General features: G+C 39.3%; 1 protein-coding gene across 1 annotated transcript in view; it reads left to right on the top strand.

Moving 5' to 3' along the window:
* Positions 1–26781, top strand: part of LOC131950258 (orexin/Hypocretin receptor type 1) — a 42302-nt gene that overhangs the window by 6760 nt on the left and 8761 nt on the right. Inside the window, exons 2-3 of the mRNA XM_059312377.1 lie at positions 12594–12782; positions 15637–15826. Coding sequence (XP_059168360.1) covers positions 12594–12782; positions 15637–15826 — 379 coding nt within the window. The remainder of the gene's footprint in view (positions 1–12593; positions 12783–15636; positions 15827–26781) is intronic.

Here is a 26781-nt window from a genome sequence, read left to right as displayed (position 1 = left end):
GGAATTTCTCCCCGTAACTCGCGGCTCTCCCCTAAACTCCCAGCTCTCCCCTCTCTCCTCTCCCCCCCCCCCCTTTTACCCCATACACCCCCCCCCCCCTCTGATCACCAATGATTTCTTCCCTTATAATCTTCCTCCACAGGCTTTGAACCCCAATCCCCCCCCCCCCCTTTACACACACACAATTATAAACACATAAATAATTTATAACAACCCGTAAGAATTCCCAACAAGCAATTTTTAATTTAACGCTTAAATTTTACTACCAAATTGTAGATTACATTAATTAAATTCATCATTTTCCATTCACTTGAAAGCGAACTTTCTAAAAGCTAAAATTTCAAAAATCTAAAAATCCAAAACAGTATTTAGGCTAAAAGTGCTTGATCAGTCGTGTGAATTATTTGAACAGCTTTTTAATGCGGCTTGCGTTTACTTGAAGTGAGCGTTACTTTACAGACCCCCACTTTGGCAACACATTTGATTGCTACTAATTGGGTGCCTGTGTGTAATGTGAGTGCAATTTTAAGATTGGCAGTTCGGAAAAGTCGCGAAGTGAGATCAATAATCAGGTGGTTATTAGATCTACACTTCCGGTAAGGAGGTGAAGGGAAATTGGGGTCACTTACGGATAATGATAGTAGCGTTTGTTGCTCGGTCTGTGTGTAACGTATTGGTGATGTAGGGAGTGGGGGTGGGGAAGGGGGAGCTGAGCGTATTGGTGATGTAGGGGGTGGGGGTGGGGAGGGGGGAGCTGAGCGTATTGGTGATGTAGGGGGAGTGGGGGGTGGGGAGGAGGAGCTGACAGTCTGCACAAATTGGGAGGAGGGAGTGACAGAAAGTCTGTAGAAATTGGGAGAATGGAGAGAAAGTCTGCACAAATTGGGAGAAGAGAGAGACAGAAAATGTAGGGGCGGCAACTACTTGGTGTTCCTGTGTATAAAAAAAAGCGTCAATGTAACTCAAATTTCTTCAATTTACACAAATTAAAGTGCAGGGCTTAAAGGCTTACGAGACCTTGAGTGGCCTATTCAGATTCTTTTCTTCACGGAGACATACAGAGATTTCTCTACCGAGAAATTATTTGGGGGCTTCTCTTAACCCTTTCTTCAATTTGTGAACGTCGCAGATAAAATTGGTTCATTCTCAGTCAAGTTGTGTTGGGAAAAAACAAGAGACTTAGAAAACATACTTGTGAACAAGTATTCAACCTTGTAGTACCAAATTCAAATTTCGGAAATGTCTAAATCATAGTTTGTCCACGCTAATTAAAATTAATCAAATAATGTTTATGGTAATATTAGACGCTGATTAAAGCATTTCTTTATTTACTAAGCTAATACATTATTTTTATTGGAACACATAAAATAACGGATGCTCTAAATCAACTTCTGGTTGCACATATTTCGGTCGATTTAAGTGCCGTTTAGTGGGCCTAAATAAAGTAGAGCTAAACTCTTTCTGTGACTTCAGCATATGAAGAAATAGTGTGGCTTACACCATGTAAATCTTTATTTATCCCCCCCCCCGACTCAAGTTAGGTACCCATTATAGCTGGGGGGGGGGGGGGACTCAGTGACAAGCAAGAGATTCAAACACCGAAACCAAATTCCATATTTCAGTTTGTTTATTTATGTGCTCTGTAACTCGGCCACGTCTTCTATTCAAACAAACATAGTGTATGCTAATTATTTTAATTAAAGAAATAACCATTTGCTTTTAGACTATTTTTAGTATTAAACGTATTGGTCTTGAGTCGCGAAACCCGTACGTAAATTAACTAAGTTAACCGAGTTTTAGTCTCAATCAATGAAATTTACAAGTCAAAACAGATCCAGGAAATCTTACCATGAACACGGTGTGTAGGCAGTGAGTTAACACAGGTCGCCGAGGGTCCATGAAATATCCTAATATATAAATCCCCACGTTCGCACATCTCTCTCTCTCTCTCTCTCTCTCTCTCTGTCTGTCCGCAAAATATTTTCGCCGGACATCACGTCAGAATCGGCAGCGATATATGAAGAACTTTTTACGGACTTTTGTTGAAAATAATATGTGAGATGTTTTAAATGTATAACCACAATTTTAGTTAAAGAAGAAAAATAAAAATTAAAGGCGTATTCGAATGTAGAGAAACAGTATTATTTATGCAACCGGAAAAGCATTAATATATGTGAAAAAGAACGCATAAAACTGTGACGTCACTATTGCTTATACATTAACTAATGACGTCATCTGCCGTGTTTAGAATGAAAAGAAATGAACTATTTCATTCAAATTTGATTTAGATCTACGTACACTATGAAATGTATACAATACAATTTTTCCGGCCTAAACTCATAAAATTTATTTTATGTAGGCCCTATTTGGATTCTAGATCTAGAGATTCTAGATCTAGACTAAATCTAAATCTAAATCTACGCAATAACTAGATCTAGATCTAGACGTAGACGCTAAGATCTAGATTTAGACTCTAACTTCTCTAAAATCAATTCCAAAAATAAATTTCTATATTAGGACTAAACTTTTTCAAGAGTTATTTATTTTATACAAAATCTTTGTTTGGAACTGGCTAATTTGGGATAAAAAAATTAATTTGAAAGAATAGGCATATTCGCGTAAGTTAAGATTTTAAAATAAGTGTTTCATTCTCCGTATTTTATAACGTGCCTAAATAGCGGAGATGTTAGTGTACATTAAACCACGCAGGTGGTGCGGGTTCGAGACACAGCAAGTCAACTAGGGTAATGTATTCTTTTTTATTATGCTCGGGCTAAACTCAAAAAAAAAATTCTTTTAGGAATCTAGATCTAGATCTAGATTGTCGGGTGTCCGATAGGGCACTTCCCGGCGCCGCAGGCGTTTCAAATTTGGCATGATCTTGCCTTGGTGCGACAGAACACGGGGCCGGTTGGCCGAAAAGTCTACGATGTGGGGGTCAAAAGTGACCTCGAGTGACCGGTACCTTATATGAGCTATAAATCGAAAAAAAATGTCCACGGAGGAACCTCTTCATAACTCTTGAGGTCGTAGACCGACCTTCGGGCGAATTAATTAAGCATTCAAATTCTCAATGTTTTCGAAAGCCTAAGCGAAGCTGGGCAGCATGCCTAGTCTCACTATAAGAGACGGCGATCACATTTAATAGCTCAAGTTCTCCCGCGTAGAGGAAATTAGCAGGAAATTACATCTGTACAGCAATGTTCAATGCCTAAATTGTTCATGTATGCTAATTGTCGCTGGGCAGATACTAGCAGAAAACTTAAAAAAACCATTCTACGGGGAAAGCTCTGAATAGCCCATGCAGTAGAATACATAGCTATAATTGGTTCAACAATTACATAGAGCTTGAATCCAGCGACTTAAATGGTTTGTTGTGACGCCAACTGTTCTGGCAGATTTTCCAAGTAATTTAATATTAATAAATACAATTATTTAATTAGTTAATATATATATATATATATATATATATATATATATATATATATATATATATATATATATATATATATATATATATATATATATATATATATAAATATATATATATATATATGTATATATATAAATATATATATACATACATATATATATATATATATATATATATATATATATATATATATATATATATATATATATATATATAGTTAACGGGTGCAGTGATCCACTGCTGTTTAGGACCACGTGACACCGCCTACACAGCGACTCCCCAGACAGTGATTATTAAAATGAGGCCCTGACATAATGGGCCTCCAGTTAATTCCCCTGATGCACGTAATGACACCACTGGTAACGACCCCGAACATTGACTCAATTTTTGTCTAGACGACAAAACTTTAATCTTTTCCAATGGATGGCCAGTGACGTCGTTTTTCAATTAGTTGTTTCTTTATCCTCTTTTTTTTTCTTTCTCGTATATACGTAGTATAGAGAAAGTATTGTAATCGTGCAAAAAAAAATCGAGATTTTTACAAATCTCGACGTTTTACACCTCACTGATACGGAAAAACATAATTTTGCAATCTTGTCCGTATGTCTGTATGTCTCTGTGTGTGTGTGTCTGTGTGTAAACACGATAACTTGAGTACCGTTACAGCTAGGTTGATGAAATTTCATATATAAGTATTATTTCAAAATCGTAGATCCGTATCAACTTTTGAGCGATTTCCGACAACCGGAAGTGGTACTTTTTCTACTTTGAATTTTTCAAAAGCCTATAACTTGAGTACTATTTCAGATAGATAAATGAAATTTCACATGTAAGTAAAAGATCTAATTCTCTACCTTCTGTTAAATTTTGAGTAATTTCCGTTTATCGGAAGTACTTATTTACGCTACTTCCGATTTCTCAAAAACGCATGTAAATTTATAAAGTACTATTAATATTGCGCACTATTATGCACATCTTTATTTAGCGTTCACTTGGTGTGCATTTCTTTTTTCTACGAGATTATATTCTATTTTTAAAAATTTGAGTATTTAAAATGGATTAAAAATCATGTCTAGAAGTCTATATCCCGAGTTGCCATCCCCCGTAGTGTTATATTAGAATATTCGAGAAAGTTTAGGGGAGATCACTCCCGGTTTATTTACCGTAATCATTGATATCATACACAACGACAACGTCGGTTTAAATACCAGCTAAGTTTGAGTTGTTGAATCGACAGTAGAATCAAGTCAATGAAATCATTCAGGTGTCTCACCGGATCATACTGGGCTTACAACCACTACACCACCTTCTTCCACTCTCAACCAATCTGCTGATTTCTTTTTCCACATGAAAGTTCTGAGCTATCGTCATTTCATTTAAGCATGGGTCTGCCTTTTGTTATTTTGATGTTGGGCTTTGTTTTTGTTGTAAAAGCCCTACTATCGTCTCTAGATTACTCTAACCTCCTTATATCAATACATTTCTGTCACAATTTTCTACCCCAATCCGGTATCGGTGCGTATGCATTTTTGGATAGTTCTTTTAAGTGTATTTAATAGGCTTTAATAAAATACTTGGTCGGCGTTGTCTATTTAAAACCCAAAAAGTTGTAACTACTAACCCGAAAGAATAGATTTCGAATCCAGGTACAGTAGAATCCCTGAGTCCACCCTCCTCTGATGGGTACCTAACTTATGTTAAGGAAAGCAAAGGCAGCTGGGCATAGTGCTGACCACACTCTCTCTTTCTCTGTCGAGATCTTTTAAACAGATGAACTCTACTTCATCTGCTTCATGTGTCTTGGGTTCGAACGGGAAAAGATGAAAAATAAAATAATTGTTATTATTAAAGAGCCGCATACGATATAATTTAAGACACGTTTAATACAATCTGTTAATTAAAACCAAGGTAAGTCCTCAAACTTTAACATGTCCCATACATTAAAATCATTAGATAACTCAAAGTGCAGTGCAATTAACTAATGATCTAAAACTTGTCATGTATAAATTTCGCCCTAAGCTTCCCGTCAACGTAAGCGTCGGTAATTATTTTCTTCCGCCATCATAAAGGGACACTTTCTCCTGATTAAACTTCATTCAAAGTGGACTTTTGCACCATAACATTGTCTACGTAGCACATATTCCCACATATATAAGCGACCTGCTCGTCATATGAACGTGACGTGACTGAAAACATACACATACGTGTTAGAAGCTCATGGTTCAGTTAGACTTGATATGGCTTATTTTATTTATATGCTAGCACTGTATTCCAAATTATAATATCAGATGTGGTTGTTGTGGGTAGTTCAATAATAAGTATGTATTTTATGTCGAGCAATCTAAATCCAATCAAAATGATCAAATTCTATTTAGAAACTGTTTTGTTCAGTAACCGTCGAATTAGAAGCCATTGTTCAATAAACTACCCCTTTGGAGACACTTCACTAAGAACATATGCGTATAGAAACTATTCTTTTTAAACCTCTTCATTTAAAACAATTTAAATTAGAACCTCTCAATTTAGAACCTCTCCATTTAGAACATCTCCATTTAGAACCTCTCCATTTAGAACCTCTCCATTTAGAACCTCTCCATTTAGAACCTCTCCATTTAGAACCTCTCCATTTAGAACCTCTCCATTTAGAACCTCTCCATTTAGAACCTCTCCATTTAAAACCTATCTATTTAGAACGTATCCATCCAGAACGTAACCAAAGATGAAACACATGTTTAAAAACAAACCCACCAGCATACAAATAGCCTTGCAATATAAAACAAGAAATTCATTTAAACAATATGAGACTTTTACGTCCAGTTGACATGAAATAAAATATAATAAAATATAAAAACACAATGAATACATAAACATCAAAATGTACACAAATAAAACATCCGCAAATATATCAAGAAATAGATCAATATATATTTTTATCTAAGTCGTATAGATTATGTGCGGAAGAATATATGATATTGATTACAAGATCCTTTTACAATCCCTAATAAATTATGCCTTGTTAATTATTAAAAGTGCCTCGTAGCAAGGGACATAATTGAAAAGCCAATCCACAGGCTAATAGCTTCCCTTTGTAAACCATGTTTTTCCACCACATCTCACAAAAAACTTCGTCACAATATGTTTTCTCAAAAACTGCTCAAAAACTGTAATGATTTTGTTATGGAAACATTTTTAACGACACCAATACATGATCAGTTTAAACAAGACCAGTTTAAACAAGGTCAGGTTTAAGGTGTTCAAAATAACTAGCTGGGCCCAGCCGCCTTTACTATCCCTAATGTGAGTTAGGTACCCATCAGAGTTGGGACTCAAGGACGAACATTTAACTTAAACCTGGGTTCGAGCTCTAGACTTTCTGGTTAGCAGACTATCGCTCTACCACTAGACCACGCTGTCCCCCAAACAGTTTACAAATAAAAACATAAAAAGTATTAAAAATTAATAAAAATGCTGAACTAAAGAGACAATAGTTATAAACGTAATAAACGTAAGGTTTTGTAGAAAATTATAGATCGTTGTTTGACGTCAAAAGTTAAGTTAAACAATTATTATATTGTGTTGTTACAATAAACGTTTGAACCAATACTCGTTGAAAATTAAATTGCGATAGAATCTTTTGTTTTCGTACAAACAATGGCTCTACAGTACCTTAGTCATCGAAACAATCTCTTGAAAAAAATATATATATATATATTTACTTACACTTTAAGCTCAGAGAGTTTGACCCGTGAACCCATGAAGCCCTGATCGCTAACTGTGAAGCCTACTTGGTTCCTCCTTGAAGCCCCATACATCATTCCAAAACTAAACAATTCGATCTCTAGGTCATACCACGTTATTATTGACCTCTTTACCAGTCTAAATTGTGTCTGCCCCGGTAGGACGCACATATAGTTTTACAAGAGGACATTGAACTAGTTTTACAACAGGACAAATAGTTTTACAAGAGGAAATTGAACTAGTTTTACCACAGGACAAATAGTTTTATAAGAGGACAAATAGTTTTACAATAGGACATTGAGCTAGTTTTACAACAGGACAAATAGTTTTACAAGAGGACATTGACCTAGTTTTACAAGAGGACATTGACCTAGTTTTACAACAGGACAAATAGTTTTACAATAGGGCATTGAACTAGTGTTACAACAGGACAAATAGTTTTACCAAAGAACATTGAGCTAGTTTTACAACAGGACATTGGCCTAGTTTTACAAGAGGACATTGACCTAGTTTTACAACATGACATACAACTAGTTTACATCAGGACATACAACTAGTTTACAACAACAGGACATACAACTAGTTTACAACAGGACATACAACTAGTTTACAACAACAGGACATACAACTAGTTTACAACAGGACATACAACTAGTTTACAACAGGACATACAACTAGTTTACAACAGGTCATACAACTAGTTTATAACAGGACATACAACTAGTTTACAACAGGACATACAACTAGTTTACAACAGGACATACAACTAGTTTACAACAGAACATACAACTAGTTTATAACAGGACATACAACTAGTTTACAACAGGACATACAACTAGTTTATAACAGGACATACAACTAGTTTACAACAGGACATACAACTAGTTTACAACAGGACATACAACTAGTTTACAACAGGTCATACAACTAGTTTATAACAGGACATACAACTAGTTTACAACAGGACATACAACTAGTTTACAACAGGACATACAACTAGTTTACAACAGGACATACAACTAGTTTACAACAGGACATACAACTAGTTTACAACAGGACATACACCTAGTTTACAACAGGTCATACAACTAGTTTATAACAGGACATACAACTAGTTTACAACAGGACATACAACTAGTTTACAACAGGACATACAACTAGTTTACAACAGGACATACAACTAGTTTACAACAGGACATACAACTAGTTTATAACAGGACATACAACTAGTTTACAACAGGACATACAACTAGTTTACAACAGGACATACAACTAGTTTACAACAGAACATACAACTAGTTTACAACAGGACATACAACTAGTTTACAACAGAACATACAACTAGTTTACAACAGAACATACAACTAGTTTGCAACAGGACATACAACTAGTTTACAACAGAACATACAACTAGTTTACAACAGAACATACAACTAAGTTACAACAGGACATACAACTAGTTTACAACAGGACATACAACTAGTTTACAACAACAGGACATACAACTAGTTTACAACAGGACATACAACTAGTTTACAACAGGACATACAACTAGTTTACAACAGGACATACAACTAGTTTACAACAGGACATACAACTAGTTTACAACAGGACATACAACTAGTTTACAACAGGTCATACAACTAGTTTATAACAGGACATACAACTAGTTTACAACAGGACATACAACTAGTTTACAACAGGACATACAACTAGTTTACAACAGGACATACAACTAGTTTACAACAGGACATACAACTAGTTTACAACAGGACATACAACTAGTTTACAACAGGTCATACAACTAGTTTATAACAGGACATACAACTAGTTTACAACAGGACATACAACTAGTTTACAACAGGACATACAACTAGTTTACAACAGGACATACAACTAGTTTACAACAGGTCATACAACTAGTTTATAACAGGACATACAACTAGTTTACAACAGGACATACAACTAGTTTACAACAGGACATACAACTAGTTTACAACAGAACATACAACTAGTTTACAACAGGACATACAACTAGTTTACAACAGAACATACAACTAGTTTACAACAGAACATACAACTAGTTTACAACAGGACATACAACTAGTTTACAACAGAACATACAACTAGTTTACAACAGAACATACAACTAGTTTACAACAGGACATACAACTAGTTTACAACAGGACATACAACTAGTTTACAACAGGACATACAACTAGTTTACAACAGGACATACAACTAGTTTACAACAGGACATACAACTAGTTTACAACAGGACATACAACTAGTTTACAACAGGACATACAACTAGTTTACAACAGGACATACAACTAGTTTACAACAGGACATACAACTAGTTTACAACAGAACATACAACTAATTTACAACTGGACATACAACTAGTTTACAACAGGACATACAGCTAGTTTACAACAGGACATACAACTAGTTTACATCCCCACCCTGTGTCGATCTGTCAGCTGTAGTTTGATATAGATGGCGCCATGTTACTAGTGTAATACATCATCATTTCTTCAAGACCCTCAACTAACTAGAAAACTTGTAAGACCGGGGCTAATCTTCAACAAGATAAATCAAGTTGGTAGAGTGAGAGTTTTCCACCAACGTGCACATTTTCTAGTTTGCTAGCCTAAACATTTCTTCCCCTTACATTTCAAACGACTCTTATGTCCTACAATCCCCTGGTTTAAATTTGACAAAACACATTAGTGAAAACATTTTATACATTTATAATGTCAGCTAGCTCTCTACTCATGTGGTCTACCTCTCGGCCACACCGCTCCAACGCTAAGTTGTACATACAAAATTCAACAAAGAAGTTACACTTTTCAAACAAGAAAGTCGAAACTAATCTTCAAATCTAAAAAAAATATTTGAATACTGTTCTACTGCAGACGAATACCCTTTACTGCACCGTGTTGGTAGTCTTAGATATACTTACACTGCGATTGTTCTAGAACTTTTCCCAATACGTTAAATCAAATCACCTTCATAATACATGCTAGAGATTATAATACCGCACATATCACAATGTCAATTTTATAAACTGCCTAATAAAGAAAATTGTATTATTCATGACAATCAAAAATCGCATATTATTAAAAAATATATATATTTACAAAAAAATAAATAACGAAATAATTTATTTAAAAAAAAAATTATGATGAATGTATAGAGAACACAAAGATATTTACGGGCCTATTTATCACGGGTAATAAAGATGATTTATTTTTTTCCCTTTGGGAACGTGCCCCACCTTGTGTAGACTCTCCCACAGGATGCATGTTCTCATGACGCCCTATGTCAGACTCGGGATATTTATCATTCTTGCTGCTGACGTGACGATGTAGACGCTGAGTTTCCTGTGGGTTTTTTAAACATTTCCTCACATAATCTTTAACAAGACATGTCTCAACGTGCGAATATTCATGCTTGCGACTTCGTTTCTAATATTGACCCCGTCGAAGGTATTTATCACCGGCATGTGGAAGGCTGCAAGAGAACATAAAATTGTGATGGTTCACTAAACTGACTTACAAGTCTGTAACAATGGGTTTTAGCATCAAAAGCTACTAGATCCGACCTATACTAGTGCAGTCACATAAACAGGCCCTGCACGATGCCATGCTACAAACATAACCAACAAGTCTTACGACAAATCCTACCGCGGGGCGGGGGGTGCATACCTCACCGGGTGACACCGTTTAAGGTGACACCAGTTAGGGAAGGTGACACCATGGCAAAAAGCTTATACACATACATGTACACGTATGCGGCATATATTTAAATGTTAGGCCTATGTAGGCCGACACAAACACACAAACACACACACATATTTGTTTCTTGGGGGGGGGGGGGGGGGGTGACACCAAGAAGTGCCGCGCCGGGTGACACCCGACCTAGCGACGCCACTGCCACCATAGAACCAACAAGTCCTACCACCATAGAACCAACAAGTCCCACTGCCAAAGAACCAACAAGTCCCACTACCATAGAACCAACAAGTCCCACTGGCAAAGAACCAACAAGTCCCACTACCATAGAACCAACAAGTCCCACTGCCAAAGAACCAACAAGTCCTACCACCATAGAACCAACAAGTCCCACTGCCAAAGAACCAACAAGTCCCACTACCATAGAACCAACAAGTCCCACTGGCAAAGAACCAACAAGTCCTACCACCATAGAACCAATAAGTCCCACTGCCAAAGAACCAACAAGTCCTACCACCATAGAACCAACAAGTCCTACTACCAAAGAACCAACAAGTCCTACTTCCAAAGAACCAACAAGTCCTACTACCAAAGAACCAACAAGTTCTACCACCAAAGAACCAAGTCCTACCACCAAAGAACCAACAAATCCTACCACCAAAAAACCAAATCCTACCACCAAAGAACCAAGTTCTACCACCAAAGAACCAACAAGTCCTACTACCAAAGAACCAAGTTCTACCACCAAAAAAACCTGCGACCTGTCCAACACGAAAATCAAACTGACCCAGAGCCAGATCAGATAAGAAAACAAAGAAGGGGGCGGGGCATTGATTTCTGTGTCAATACGCCTTGAGAAGTTAATGAACATAGGACTCTAGTCCTGTAGACTTTGTTCACGCAATCGATCTGACGGCCTTTAAGGGATTTTTCGTTTCTAGCAGAGATATACAATTGTAATTGGTCAGCAGGATCAAAGTACGAATAAAATAATTATTTCTACGTCATTGTATATAAGCACTCACACACACACACACACACACACACATATATATATATATATATATATATATATATATATATATATATATATATATATATATATATATATATATATATATATATGAATAGTTGCATATGAATAGAGAGAAAGAGACAGAGATAGCCAATAATGTGAGCATTGGGAAAAGTCTGCGGAAAAAAAATATTGTGAATATATATTATGGAACACGGTAAATTTCAAGAAGACAACTGGTTTCTAGACTTGCCTGCCGGTCATTATAATGACGACACACCAGACAAAGCTTGACCGTTGCTGTTGTTCCGTGTCTAAATAAAAGCATCTGATCAAAGTGTTTGTCTAGAATCCCCTTCCGTCACGTATCATGATATTCTGTACTGTCTCTTCTAAATTATATTAGTATTTTAAAAAAAAAGGTTGCCGACAGGGCAATGATTTTAATTGTTTAATCGACTGCTATCTTCCTAAATACAATAGGTATTTAGGTCTTTTGTCTGAGATATTTTGTCTCTGAGATAATTTGTTACGGAACTATAACGCAGACACACACACACACACACACACACATACATATATATATATATATATATATATATATATATATATATATATATATATATAACTTGTATATATCTCCTAACTTATCTACTTGATTTCTCCCCAGAACACGGTGGTGGGTGTTTCAGTACTGACCCTGTCCGCCATTGCTGTTGAGCGATACTTCGCCATCTGTCGCCCGCTGAAATCCCGAATAACCTTGAGGAAGGTCACGATCACAATTTTGATCATCTGGATTGTTAGCGCCACCCTGGCCTCACCCAACCTGAACAACAGGGTCGTCGATTACTTCTCGGTGAGTGGGGGACACGTGTGGGCGTCTGTGGCTGGGGGGGGGGGGGGGGAATTGTGTGCATGTAATCAGGTATGTTAAGTTTATGGTTTAGTTAGTTAGGATAGGGCAAGAGTTAGAAATAGTGAGACCGTACGACAGTTCCTACCACGCTACCATTGACCCCACACACACCCTACCACAGACCTCACACAGACCTTACCACAGACCCACCCACACTGAACCCACATAGACCAGGGGTCGGCAACCTGCGGCTCGCGAGCCGCATGCGGCTCTTTTGATATCAAGATGCGGCTCTCCAGCTCCTTGAACAAATACTAATAATCTTAATAAAAAAATAAAATATTTGAAATAAAAAAATGTTAGTGGCTCTTTAAAACCAGGGAAATTTTGAAAATTGTAACTTTTGGCTCTTCCGCTTCAAAAGGTTGCCGACCCCTGACATAGACCCTATCACAGACCCCACACAGACCCCACACACACCCTACCACAGACCTCACAGAGACCTTACCACAGACCCCACACAGACCCTACCACACAGACCCCACACAGACCCCACACAGACCGCACACAGACCCCACACAGGCCCTACACAAGACCCGACTGACCCCTACCTCCACTCCTATTCCGTCCATCATAGCAATGAACTGAATGACGCAGACAACCAACACAAAAATGTTTACCGCCACCCCTCCTCACATCCCTACAGTACTCCCAGACTTTACGACACATTTTTAGTCATCTAAACATTCTATGGCCAAAAGATAGCTGGCCATGTACCACGTGGCCATAATTGAGTTGTTCTATTGGCCATTAAGTAAAATATTCCTATGGCCGTAAAATGAAACCTTCGCTAGTCCACAAAGGTAACAGTTCATGGGCCACCAATGACCAGGTCTATTGGCCATATCGTTTTTCAACCCCATGAACATTTCCCCATTTGGCCAAAAAATCTTTATCTGCTCGCCAAACCTGGCCATATTGACCTGCCATAAAAAATGGCATCCCTATCCAAAAAAAAGACAAATTAGTAATTTCCTCCCTTTTTATAGTGAGTTCTTCTTTCATTTAGAATTCGTTTACATTTTTTTACAATATCACAAACCTTTAACGTGCGTTTTGTTTAAAGACATAATGTCGACGCCATCATGGCTCTTGTTTTGCTTTTATTAATATCACTGCGTTAAACGTCAAGCCATCCCAGTTTTCAAATGGGATACAGTTAACTTCGTGTGCACTAAATTTGGGAAGGGCAGAGGCGTAGGGACTTATTCAGGATCAAATTGTCCGAAAACCTCCTTCCCCCCCCCCCCCCACCCACCAACCCAATTCGGAAAGACCTAGGACGCTTGTTATATCAGTCATGATCCTATAACAATCTGTAGTATCACACAGCTGAGGTAGAAAACTGTGATATTAGCCCGTAAATCCAAGTTGCTGTCTATTTTTTAAATTTTGTTTGTAAGTCAGAAATGCAGCTCAGAACGAGCTTTTTTTCTACCCCGTTTGGCGCCCCTTTAATGTCGGCGCCCGGGGCGGTCGTCCCAACCACTCTCCCCTAGTTACGCTTTCGATGGAAGGGATAGTGTACTTTGAAAGAAATGTATACGCCACGAAAATATGTCTGTCCAAAAAGTGTTCGTCTTATTTTGGTTATACAATCTTCACCGTAAAAAAAAGCTACCAATCATTGTAGTGAAATGTAAATTTCTTTAAAAACATGTTTACCCGAATAAGCAGCTCAAGATTTTATCTGCCTTGCAGTGCACGTAGTGAAATTTAAATATTTTTTTTAAAAAAAGATGGTCGCCCGACTAAGTAGCTTGTTAGACTATGCTAATTACTTTAGGTTTACCCCGAGTTTATCTCCCCTTTGTTTAACTCTCCTTAAATTAACTCCCCTTCGCTCAATTCCCCGTGGTGGTTCCCCTTATCAAAGCAGACCATGGGAAATTGTGCCTAAGTTAAAAACAATTCCTCTTTTTGAAATTCAGACTTATTAGATCTAATATGGACGTTTTTTAAGGTGCGTGTGGACTTTGTGTAAGAATGGTTCAGACTACAAAATTTCTTTGTGTTGTCCCTGGATGTAACTTTCTTGTGTCTAAAAGAAAAGTTTGTCCATCAAGATTATGTTGGGTGCCCATCTGTTTGTGCAATCTAATTGTTGTGCCCAACAAAATTGTGGTTGGTGTCAAGTAAAATAGTTGTATGTCCTGTAAAATGGTGTCCAACAAAATTGTTGGGACCAACAACACTGTTGTATCCAACAAAAATGTTGTAGTTGTATCCAACAGCACTGCTGTATCCAACTAAACTTCTGTATCCAACAACACTGTTGTATCCAACAACACTGTTGTATCCAACAACACTGTTGTATCCAACTAAGCTTCTGTATCCAACAAAACTGTTGCATCCTACAAAATTGTTGCGACCAGCAACACTGTTCTATCCAACAAAACTGTTGTAGTTGTATCCAACAACACTGTTGTATCCAACAAAACTGTTGTAGTTGTATCCAACAACACTATTGTATCCAACAAAACTGTTGTAGTTGTATCCAACAACACTGTTGTATCCAACAAAACTGTTGTAGTTGTATCCAACAACACTGTTGTATCCAACAAAACTGTTTTAGTTGTATCCAACAACACTGTTGTATCCAACAAAACTGTTGTAGTTGTATCCAACAACACTGTTGTATCCAACTAAACTGATGTATCCAACAACACTGATGTATCCAACAACACTGTTATGTGACTGACTGAATTGTTGAACGTGCTGAGCAACAAATCGAGCATCCATTAACTCACCCACTTTCAACTATTTTGTCTCCCTCCCCTCTCCCCACCCTCAGGACCCTGCCCTGAGCGGCTACCTGACATCCTGCGACACCAACCTGGAGGTGGACCTGCGGATCATCTACAACTGGTTCATCATCATCACGCTCTACATCGTGCCCATGATCATCATCGCCATCTTCTACCTCATCATCTCCCACCATCTGTGGCATGTTAGGGTCCCGGGCACGGCCGTCAGGACGTCAAGTAAGTACACGGGGAGGGTGGGGTCAGGGATAGAGTAAGTACACGGGGAGGGTGGGGTCGGCGATAGAGTAAGTACACGCGGAGGGTGGGGTGGGCTAGAGTAAGTACACGGGGAGGGTGGGGTCGGGGATAGAGTAAGTACACGCGGAGGGTGGGGTGGGCTAGAGTAAGTACACGGGGAGGGTGGGGTCGGGGATAGAGTAAGTACACGGGGAGGGTGGGGTCGGCTAGAGTAAGTACACGGGGAGGGAGGGGTCAGGGTCCCAGGCACGACCGTAAGGACGTCAAGTAAGTCCAGGGGAGGTTGGGGTGGGGAATAGAGCATGAACCCAGGAGTAGGTGGTCGGGGTTAGAGCATTAACTCAGGAGTGAGGGTGAGGGGGTTAGAGCATTAACCCGGAAGTGGGGGGTCGGGGCTAGAGCATTAACCCAGGGGTGGGGTCGCGGTTAAAGCATGTACCCAGGGGTGGGGGGGGGGGGGTTGGAGTTAGAGCATATATACATCTGAGGGTGGGGTCGGGATTAGATCATGATTTCAGGTGAGGATGGTGTGAGGGTAGAGAAAGAACCCAGGAATAGGGAGGGTGGGGTAGGGCGTGTACTCAGTTGAGGTTAGGGCCAGTGGTTGAACAAGAACTAATTAAATTAATCTGAAGCTGTAAAATAAAATTTGTAGTTGCTTTTTTAATTTTTTTTTAAATTTAGAATATTTTTTAATAACAGCAATAAGGCAAACTTGTAAAAGCAAACATTTAAGACGGTCAATTTTTGTTAGATTTACATGAGAAAATATGTCAAACTAAATATTTCAGACAAATTATCTAAATGATAAAATATCGTTCAAAACACGTGCAATTTGTATCAAAACTTTTTTTATAGTCATTTTATTTTAGATAAATTTAAGTCACATTGTGACCAACGTGTGACCTAGCTGACCTTTTGGCTTCTGATGATGATAGTTTGATCTTTTGATGATAATTGCTTGATCTTGTCTTGTCTACTAGAGCAACAGTTTTCTCCCTTGGGGGCTGTCTCTGCCGTCTAAGCTAGCCGCCACCTTGTGATTGAACAAACACACACTTTCACGAGGGTGTACTTTCGTTGTTCTTATCTTGTTAGACGAGCGATTCACTTTGATGTAGATCCGTCCACTTGATGTGGTAGGATTGTCTCCCATTTGACAAGCTGTCTATCAGTAATTTATTCATAACAGGAAGTTAAAGTTCACATAGTATACTCAATTTTCTAATTACAAAATTCAAAACATAGATTATCTTACATACATTATTTTATGTAATGATGGAAGCTACCAAATTTGTCCTGTCAATCTTTTTATAGACCACTATAAAACTCAAAGGGGAAATTTTTGTTTTTCAAATGTACATTATGTAAACACTACGTATCAGTGGCGTAGCGAGGTCGGGTGTAACCCGGTGCGGCACTTAATGGTGTCACCCCCCAGAGGCGTAGCGACCCTTCCCGGGGACAAACTTTCAAGTTTTCGATTAGCACCCCCCCCCCCTCAAACTTTCGATTTGCACCCCCCCCGCCTCAAGTTTTCGATTTGCACCCCCCCTCAAGTTTTTCTCTATATATTTTGCTATTTTTTGCCTTGGTGTCACCCCCCCTAAATGGTGTCACCCGGTGCGGTCCGCACCCCCGCCCCCCCCCCCCCTCGCTACGCCCCTGCTACGTATTAAGAAAACAGAGATGAACAAATCATGGTCAATTTTTTTAATGTGATCCATTTAAATCTACTGGGTAGGAAACAAATATCTTTATTTTTTTTTTTTAAATAGAACAACCAAATATGAACCGTTAATAGTTTAAGCTTGTTCTCTAGACAAATATTGTAAAAATAAAAGTACAAAAATTTCAATCGACGTTGTGAATGAGTGGTACGATGTTCCATGGCGACGCCTGAGTATCAGCAATGTACTTTAAGATTCGGGATTGAGTAGAGGCTGTTGAAAACTTGGGTAATTTGATTTCTAGAATACACCTCCCAAAAGGCGTCGCAATCAGGCGGTTGTCCCACTCAGTTACGCCTCTGTTCCAGAGTAGGGCGGGGCTGGGGGGGGGGGGGGGGGTGTTAAACCTGACACCAGAACAAAATAGTTGCCGGCACTACCGGAATGTGAGCGGTGGTCGTGTCATGATTTTATGCCGGAACTGACCCGACCGGATTCTGAGAGGTTGTCCACACGTAATTTGATGCCGGAACGGACGTAGAGTTGTTGCCGGAGACGACCCAGTCGGAATGTTTGCGGCTGCGCTGTCGCAATCGTCACCGTACCAAAGTGGTAAGGGACACCGACCGGTTGGTGCTACTTGAATCTGCCGGCACTAAAGTGGTTACGGACACCGACCGGTTGGTGCTACTTGAAACTGCCGGCACTAAAGTGGTTACGGACACCGACCGGTTGGTGCTACTTGAATCTGCCGGCACTAAAGTGGTTACGGACACCGACCGGTTGGTGCTACTTGAATCTGCCGGCACTAAAGTGGTTACGGACACCGACCGGTTGGTGCTACTTGAATCTGCCGGCAATAAAGTGGTTACGAACACCGACCGGCTGGTGCTACTTGAATCTGCCGGCACTAAAGTGGTTACGGACACCGACCGGTTGGTGCTACTTGAATCTGCCGGCACTAAAGTGGTTACGGACACCGACCGGTTGGTGCTACTTGAATCTGCCGGCACTAAAGTGGTTACGGACACCGACCGGTTGGTGCTACTTGAATCTGCCGGCACTAAAGTGGTTACGGACACCGACCGGTTGGTGCTACTTGAATCTGCCGGCACTAACTTCTCGCGCTCGCCATCACCGACCCACGACCTTGTGTATGACGTCACCTCCTCATGTTTACCATTTCCGGTCACGTGAAACGCCTTCCCCCCACAGATCACCGCGCGGCGCCATAAACCTCCCGACACGCTACTTGGGTTATTTGTTATATAAATGACCTAAGCCAGTCACGTGATGTCCAGTTATCAACCGGCTAGGTCGGAATGCCGTTTTTTTTTTAATTCCCTTTCTTTCTTTACGACTAAGCTTTCAATTGACTGGACGTCGCGGTTTAATTTACAGCAGTGGCTGAAGGGGGAAAAAAGCGATAAAATTAAAGTTGAAATCTTACAAGTACAGAGAGAGAAGGGACGCAATCGATGTGAGTTCCTGGAGTGTTGGACTCGTGGTCTTAAAACTTGGAGCCGAGTTCACTTCTAATTGGCGCCGGCCGACGAGAACAAGAACGATGTTTCCGGGGGAGGGGGGTTAAACGAACCTGTGGGTGGGGTAAACGGGTTGACCAGAGTGTGGTGGTCAGGTACGTTATTATCTGGTGGTGTGGTTGTGGTCGGGTTGGCTGGTTGGTGTTGGGGTTTACTTTATAGTAATTAGGTGTAGGTTCTTAATGAAGCATTTAGCGCTAATCGTGTAAGAATTAAGAAAGCGATGCCCCCCCCCCCCCAGAAATACACTTGTACTTTGTGTATCACGTGACCAGTCCCTCCACCCTGACTGGACAGTGTGTTAGGTGTCCACGAGTTGGTCAAGCCATTGATATGATTGGTTGGCCGCTAAGTCAAATGACCAGCGATCTGTGCGCTGAAATAACTTACAGAATCTGACGGGAGGGGGGGGGGTAATAATGTGAGTAACGGGTGGGGTCGTAGGCAAGGCAAGATGACGTATAACTATTATACCGTCACACTTGTATGTCAGACTTTGTGGTTCGTTGTGTTTCTAAGGAATATCCATTAATGTGTGGGTGGTGTGTGATTTATTGTATTTTGTGTGTGTCCATTAATGTGTGGGTGTGGTGGGTGATTTGATATGTTTCTAGTGTGGGTCCATTAATGTGTGGTGTGTTTTGATATGCTTTATGACACGTTCGTTGTGTGTTTTAATAGTTTTTTTTGTGCGACTTATTATAAAGTATCAAACACTAGGTCAAAGGTCAGTGTACGAAGCCAGAGGTCATGAACTGACTAGCTCACGTGCTTGGTCCACACGACATAAGGTCATCGTCGGATTGATTCTTCGGCTCCCCAAATTTGTTTTTACCCCCCCCCCCGCCCCATGTTCCCCCCTCTCGTTATGATAAGTAAATATTTGGCCAGAAATGGAAATCACTTTCTGTCTGATCGATACAGGGTAACCGATTTGTAGGGCTATGTGGGCCGTTTGTGGAACTATGTGGGCCGTTTGTGGAACTATGTGGGCCGTTTGTGTGGCTATGTGGGCCGTTTGCGGGGCTATGTGGGACATTTGTGGAACTATGTGGGCCGTTTGTGTGGCTATGTGGGCCATTTGTGGAACTATGTGGGCCGTTTGTGGACTTAAGGGGGGCGTTTGTAGAATTTTAATGTATTAGTGGGCTCTTGTGTGGGTCTTGGTGAATCTTACTGCACTTTTGGTGAACTCGGGGCCGCCAGTTTGTAGCAAACCTTTTGGAAAAAAATAAACCTTTTGGTGGTTCGTAAGCTTTTTTGGTTTAGTAATGGGCTCTTTTTTGTGGGATGTTTGGTGAACCAGTGGATCTTTTTGTGCTTTTTTTAGCGCAATTTCCATTCTGGAGAATTGCGTTTATTAACGCGTCATTTCTGGATGGATGGATGGATGGATGAATGTATGGATGAATGTGTGTCCGGGCTTTAAGTCGTATCTCCTCCTCAACGAAGCAATATCGATGACTAGTTCCAAAAGCAATTATGTTAAGCAAGTTACAAGAATGAGCATAGGCCATAAAAATTCCGGGTTTCTTTCATGTATTTCCCGGAAAAGCCAAAAAACCTCGAAAAAAAGCAGTTTTTGGCCCATATCTCGTCAACCAGACCACTTAGCGACTTGAAACATGTACCAATCGATTCCTGCCATAATTTAGAGCAATATTGCCGAAGAAAGTTTTCAAAAATATCCTCTCGTTTGGTCACAAATTTTAAAATTACAAAAACACCTACAAACCGATTGTTCTTCTAGCTTGAACGCATCCCAGCATTATACGTCAGAGCTATTTTTAGATAACATAAGGAAATTGCGCATACATGTCACTAGACTTTTTTAATTAACTTGTTTCTTTTTCGGTGGACTATTGGGCCTTTTTGTTGGCTGTGGGTTTTTGTGGACTAATCGAACTTCGGGTACATCTTAATGGGTTTTTCTATATACTTAATCCGTTTTAGAGTTAACATGAATTCTCGAAATGGAAGCGTAACAATTCTATTGACCAACTATAGGATCTACTACTTAGATAAAAGAGTCTTCCAATTATCAGGGTTTCTTAGACTAATTGACAAAAAAGGCGTCAGGTTTGATACGGGCCGTATTGACAAGTTCACTACAATGGTAGTGGGATGACAGAGAGAGAGAGAGAGAGAGAGAGAGAGAGAGAGAGAGAGAAAGAGAGAGAGAGAGCACTTTCTTGATTGCTGTTTACTCGAGGTTTAATATTATTCAGGCTGTACGAAATCTTTGTTTTAAAAGATTAGACCTTTAGAAGAAAACAAATAAAACTACTGAAAAATGAATTGTTAATCTAATGTCAGTACATTGTCATTGTAATAAAAAATTATAGGCTTTTGTTGTCAGCCTTGCATTACTATGACAGTGGTACCCCATCTTTCATGTGTTAGTTTCTCCAGCTGTCCCCAGTAGTAACCCATCTTTCTTGTGCTAGTTTCTCAAACTGTCCCCAGTGGTAACCCATCTTTCTTGTGCTAGTTTCTCCAACTGTCCCCAGTGGTAACCCATCTTTCTTGTGCTAGTTTCTCCAACTGTCCCCAGTGGTAACCCATCTTTCTTGTGCTAGTTTCTCCAACTGTCCCCAGTAGTAACCCATCTTTCTTGTGCTAGTTTGTCCAACTGTCCCCATCTTTCTTGTGCTAGTTTCTCCAACTGTCCCCAGTGGTAACCCATCTTTCTTGTGCTAGTTTCTCCAACTGTCCCCAGTGGTAACCCATCTTTCTTGTGCTAGTTTCTCCAACTGTCCCCAGTGGTAACCCATCTTTCTTGTGCTAGTTTCTCCAACTGTCCCCAGTGGTAACCCATCTTTCTTGTGCTAGTTTCTCCAACTGTCCCCAGTGGTAACCCATCTTTCTTGTGCTAGTTTCTCCAACTGTCCCCAGTGGTAACCCATCTTTCTTGTGCTAGTTTCTCCAACTGTCCCCAGTGGTAACCCATCTTTCTTGTACTAGTTTCTCCAACTGTCCCCAGTGGTAACCCATCTTTCTTGTGCTAGTTTCTCCAACTGTCCCCAGTGGTAACCCATCTTTCTTGTGCTAGTTTCTCCAACTGTCCCCAGTGGTAACCCATCTTTCTTGTGCTAGTTTCTCCAACTGTCCCCAGTGGTAACCCGTCTTTCTTGTGCTAGTTTCTCCAACTGTCCCCAGTGGTAACCCATCTTTCTTGTGCTAGTTTCTCCAACTGTCCCCAGTAGTAACCCATCTTTCTTGTGCTAGTTTCTCCAACTGTCCCCAGTGGTAACCTGTCTTTCTTGTGCTAGTTTCTCCAACTGTCCCCAGTGGTAACCCATCTTTCTTGTGCTAGTTTCTCCAACTGTCCCCAGTGGTAACCCATCTTTCTTGTGCTAGTTTCTCCAACTGTCCCCAGTGGTAACCCATCTTTCTTGTACTAGTTTCTCCAACTGTCCCCAGTGGTAACCCATCTTTCTTGTGCTAGTTTCTCCAACTGTCCCCAGTGGTAACCCATCTTTCTTGTGCTAGTTTCTCCAACTGTCCCCAGTGGTAACCCATCTTTCTTGTGCTAGTTTCTCCAACTGTCCCCAGTGGTAGCCCGTCTTTCTTGTGCTAGCTTTTTCCTACTGTCCCAATCATTGTACTACGTGTATACCAACACAAAAAATGTCACTGTACTAGGAGTGCACCAATACAAAAATGTCACTGTACTAGGAGTGCACAATTACAAAAATGTCACTGTACTAGGAGTGCACCAATACAAAAATGTCACTGTACTAGGAGTGCCCAATACAAAAATGTCACTGTACTAGGAGTGCACCAATACAAAAATGTCACTGTACTAGTAGTGCACCAATACAAAAATGTCACTGTACTAGGAGTGCGCCAATACAAAAATGTCACTGTACTAGGAGTGCCCAATACAAAAATGTCACTGTACTCAAGTTGAACTGAACAATTTTCCGGCCCTTAACAAACCACCGACCGCGCCACAAACTCAGTCTTGATATTCTTCTGACGTTTTCACACTGTCATCTTCGGATAAACTTTCACAAAATTACAGTGTATGTGGCACTATTTTTACTAACCCTCTCGGTTCCAGTGTCTAAGGATGTCTAACTAAAGTTGAGTAGGTGAAACAAGATAGCTTAATCAACCGTTTCTTTACAAATTAATAAATCATGCCATTATAGGTCGACGTTTCGACATTCCATAGAGTAGAACTAGAATATGTTTAAGATAACTGTCAGCCATATGAGTTTTTGATCGATAGCTACACGCCAACACTTTCTTAAGATTTCATATTTATCTGGCTCAAGATTTCATATTTATCTGGCTCAAGATTTCATATTTATTTGGCTCAAGATTTCATATTTATTTGGCACAAGATTTCATATTTATCTGACACAAGATTTCATATTTATCTGGCTCAAGATTTCATATTTATTTGGCTCAAGATTTCATATTTATTTGGCTCAAGATTTCATATTTATTTGGCACAAGATTTCATATTTATTTGGCTCAAGATTTCATATTTATTTGGCACAAGATTTCATATTTATCTGGCTCAAGATTTCATATTTATTTGGCTCAAGATTTCATATTTATTTGGCACAAGATTTCATATTTATTTGGCTCAAGATTTCATATTTATTTGGCACAAGATTTCATATTTATCTGGCTCAATATTTCATATTTATTTGGCACAAGATTTCATATTTATTTGGCTCAAGATTTCATATTTATTTGGCACAAGATTTCATATTTATTTGGCTCAAGATTTCATATTTATTTGGCACAAGATTTCATATTTATCTGGCTCAATATTTCATATTTATTTGGCTCAAGGTTGCATAGTTCGAACCAAAAGAAATATCATTTGCATACTCCAAAGTGACACAACTGCACATTACTGGTCAAGACGAATTAATTCAGTTTGTTTTGTTCTGCACTTTGTCAAAGAGTAATTTCGTTTGTCTTTGAACTTTAGAACAAAAGTTTGTAACTGCCTTAAATCATCCCGTAAACTTGCCCAATTGCTCAAGTACAGAAGGTTGTTTCCGCCGTCCATCCACACGTATAGTTAGCTCATTAGTGCACACAGTCTTTCTGATCTAGGCACGATGGCTATTATTTTTACCCGGACTGAGAAAATCAAAACAGTTATTAAATACAAAATTTAGAAAGAAAGAATCTTCTTTCCCTTCAAGGCTGTGTGTTTTATTTGTTGTATTTGTTGAAAGATCAAAGACCAGATATTGATACAAGATAACTAAATAAATAGAAAAAAGGTTAACCCAAAAATTAGAGTGATTCATAAAGTTTGTCATTTTGTTTTCTCTTTAATACTTTTTGTTGTTTAATAATATGTGTCCTTGTTTTATTTGTCACAAACTTTGTTTTGACATTTTAGATATTGAATCTGTTGCACTAGTGGTTATAGGTCTAAGTTTTATTAGTATAGCACCAGTGGTTATATAAACTTTTAGTTCTTTAGCACCAGTGGTTATATAAAGTTTTAGTTCTTTAGTACCTGTGGTTATATAAAGTTATAATTCTTTAGCACCAGTGGTTATATAAAGTTTTACTTCTTTAGCACCAGTGGTTATATAAAGTTTTAGTTCTTTAGCACCAGTGGTTATATAAAGTTTTAGTTCTCTAGCACCAAAGGTTATTTTAAGATCGGCCCTAAAATATGTTGGGGAGGGTCGTCTATTTTGGGAGTTTATATTGTTCTTATTACTCAATAAATTATGCATACATTTGTGTGTGTGGGGGGGGGGGGGGATGGGGGCGTCATTAATGTTTAAATTATTCATGCCTTTCAAAACTCACACTCCTTAAATTTTGTGTTGGAAAAAAATCCTCAGATTCACAGATTTTTATTAGAATCACGGATAAGACATCCGGGGTTTTTTTTCAACATCTTGACATAGACTCTCAGATAATACATCTCGCCGTAGACTCTCAAAGAGTACATCCCAGATTCCTTAAAGCTTCTGTCAATCAAAGTGAACACACCTTATGATGTATGGCTGACTAAACAAGGCAAGATACTCCAACCATATTGGAAGGGTTGTGGCGAGAATTAGAATTATCTATTTGCTTGGGAGAATAGATTTTTTGTTTCTCAAACACGAAATAGTCTTTTAGTCGGCGGCGTCATCACGTAGGGAGTCGCCTGGGGCTGTGCGCACCCTCTCAATCTTTACTGTGTTTAAAATTTCCAATTTTGTCAACAATACATTTAAATATATGGTATACATTTTACAAAGCACATATTAAAAAAAAAAACGTTTTACTTTTTTTACTTTCTCGTATATACGAAGTATAGAGAAAGTCTTGTAATCGTGCAAAAAAAAAAATCGAGATTTTTACAAATCTCGACGTTTTACATCTCACTGATACGGAAAAACATAATTTTGCAATCTTGTCCGTATGTCTCTGTGTGTGTGTGTGTGTGTGTGTCCGTGTGTAAACACGATAACTTGAGTACCGTTACAGCTAGGTTGATGAAATTTCATATATAAGTATTTTATCAAAATCGTAGATCCGTATCAACTTTTGAGCGATTTCCGATAACCGGAAGTGGTACTTTTCCTACTTTGAATTTTTCAAAAGCCTATAACTTGAGTACTATTTCAGATAGATCAATGAAATTTGACATGTAAGTAAAAGATCTAATTCTCTACCTTCTGTCAAATTTTGAGTAATTTCCGTTGACCGGAAGTACTTATTTACGCTATTTCCGATTTCTCAAAAAAACGCATGTAAATTTATAAAGTACTAATAAGATTGCGCACTATTATGCACATCTTTATTTAGCGTTCACTTGGTGCGCATTTCTTTTTTCTACGAGATTATATTCTATTTTTAAAAATTTGAGTAATTAAAATGGATTAAAAATTATGTCTAGAAGTCTACATCCCGAGTTGCCATCCCCCATAGTGTTATATTAGAATATTCGAGAAAGTTTAGGGGAGATCACTCCCGGTTTATTTCCGTATAAAATAAGACAAAACATTTATGAGAAGCGCTTCTGCTTATTAAGTAAAGCAATGTCCGGCAGTGAGATTCAAGGGGATGTCAAGTTCTAAAGTATAAAGTCAAATTGGAATGTCCGGCTTTGAAATCCAGTAGGAATGTCCGGCTGTAGGGTCCAATAGGAATGTCCGGCTGTGAGGTCAGTAGGAATGTCCGGCTGTAGGGTCCAGTAGGAATGTCCGGCTGTAGGGTCCAGTAGGAATGTCCGGCTGTGAGGTCAGTAGGAATGTCCGGCTGTGAGGTCAGTAGGAATGTCCGGCTGTGAGGTCTAGTAGGAATGTCCGGCTGTGAGGTCAGAAGGAATGTCCGGCTGTGAGGTCAGTAGGAATGTCCGGCTGTGAAATCCAGTAGGAATGTCAAGTTCTAAAGTGTAAAGTCCAGTGGGAATGCCCGGCTTTAAGGACGAGCCGAACATTCCTCACATCCAAACAAAGCTTGTCACAGAACAAACTTCCAAAAAAAAATCATCTGAGGAGACGGATCGCCGGGTCGACAGACGCTTAACCCTGTCCGGCACTTCTTGCACCAGAGGTACGAACAAATACGGTAGTTTGACGTAGACATAAGTGTGTGTGTGTGTGGGGGGGGGTGTGGGGGGAGTGGTATAAAACTAAGCTACTTAAATACAAAACGTTGAACTTATTGTACTAGAAGACGGGTGGTGGTTGCAGGGAGTAGGGGCATACCAGTACAAAATATATCTCGTGAACCA

The sequence above is a fragment of the Physella acuta genome, unplaced genomic scaffold (assembly GCF_028476545.2).
Source record: "Physella acuta isolate Inbredline_101_S28 unplaced genomic scaffold, ASM2847654v3 ptg000008l, whole genome shotgun sequence".
NCBI classification, from domain to species: Eukaryota; Metazoa; Mollusca; class Gastropoda; family Physidae; genus Physella; species Physella acuta.
The sequence above is the reverse complement of the archived record's forward strand: the minus strand, read 5'-3'. Positions and strand labels throughout refer to the sequence as shown.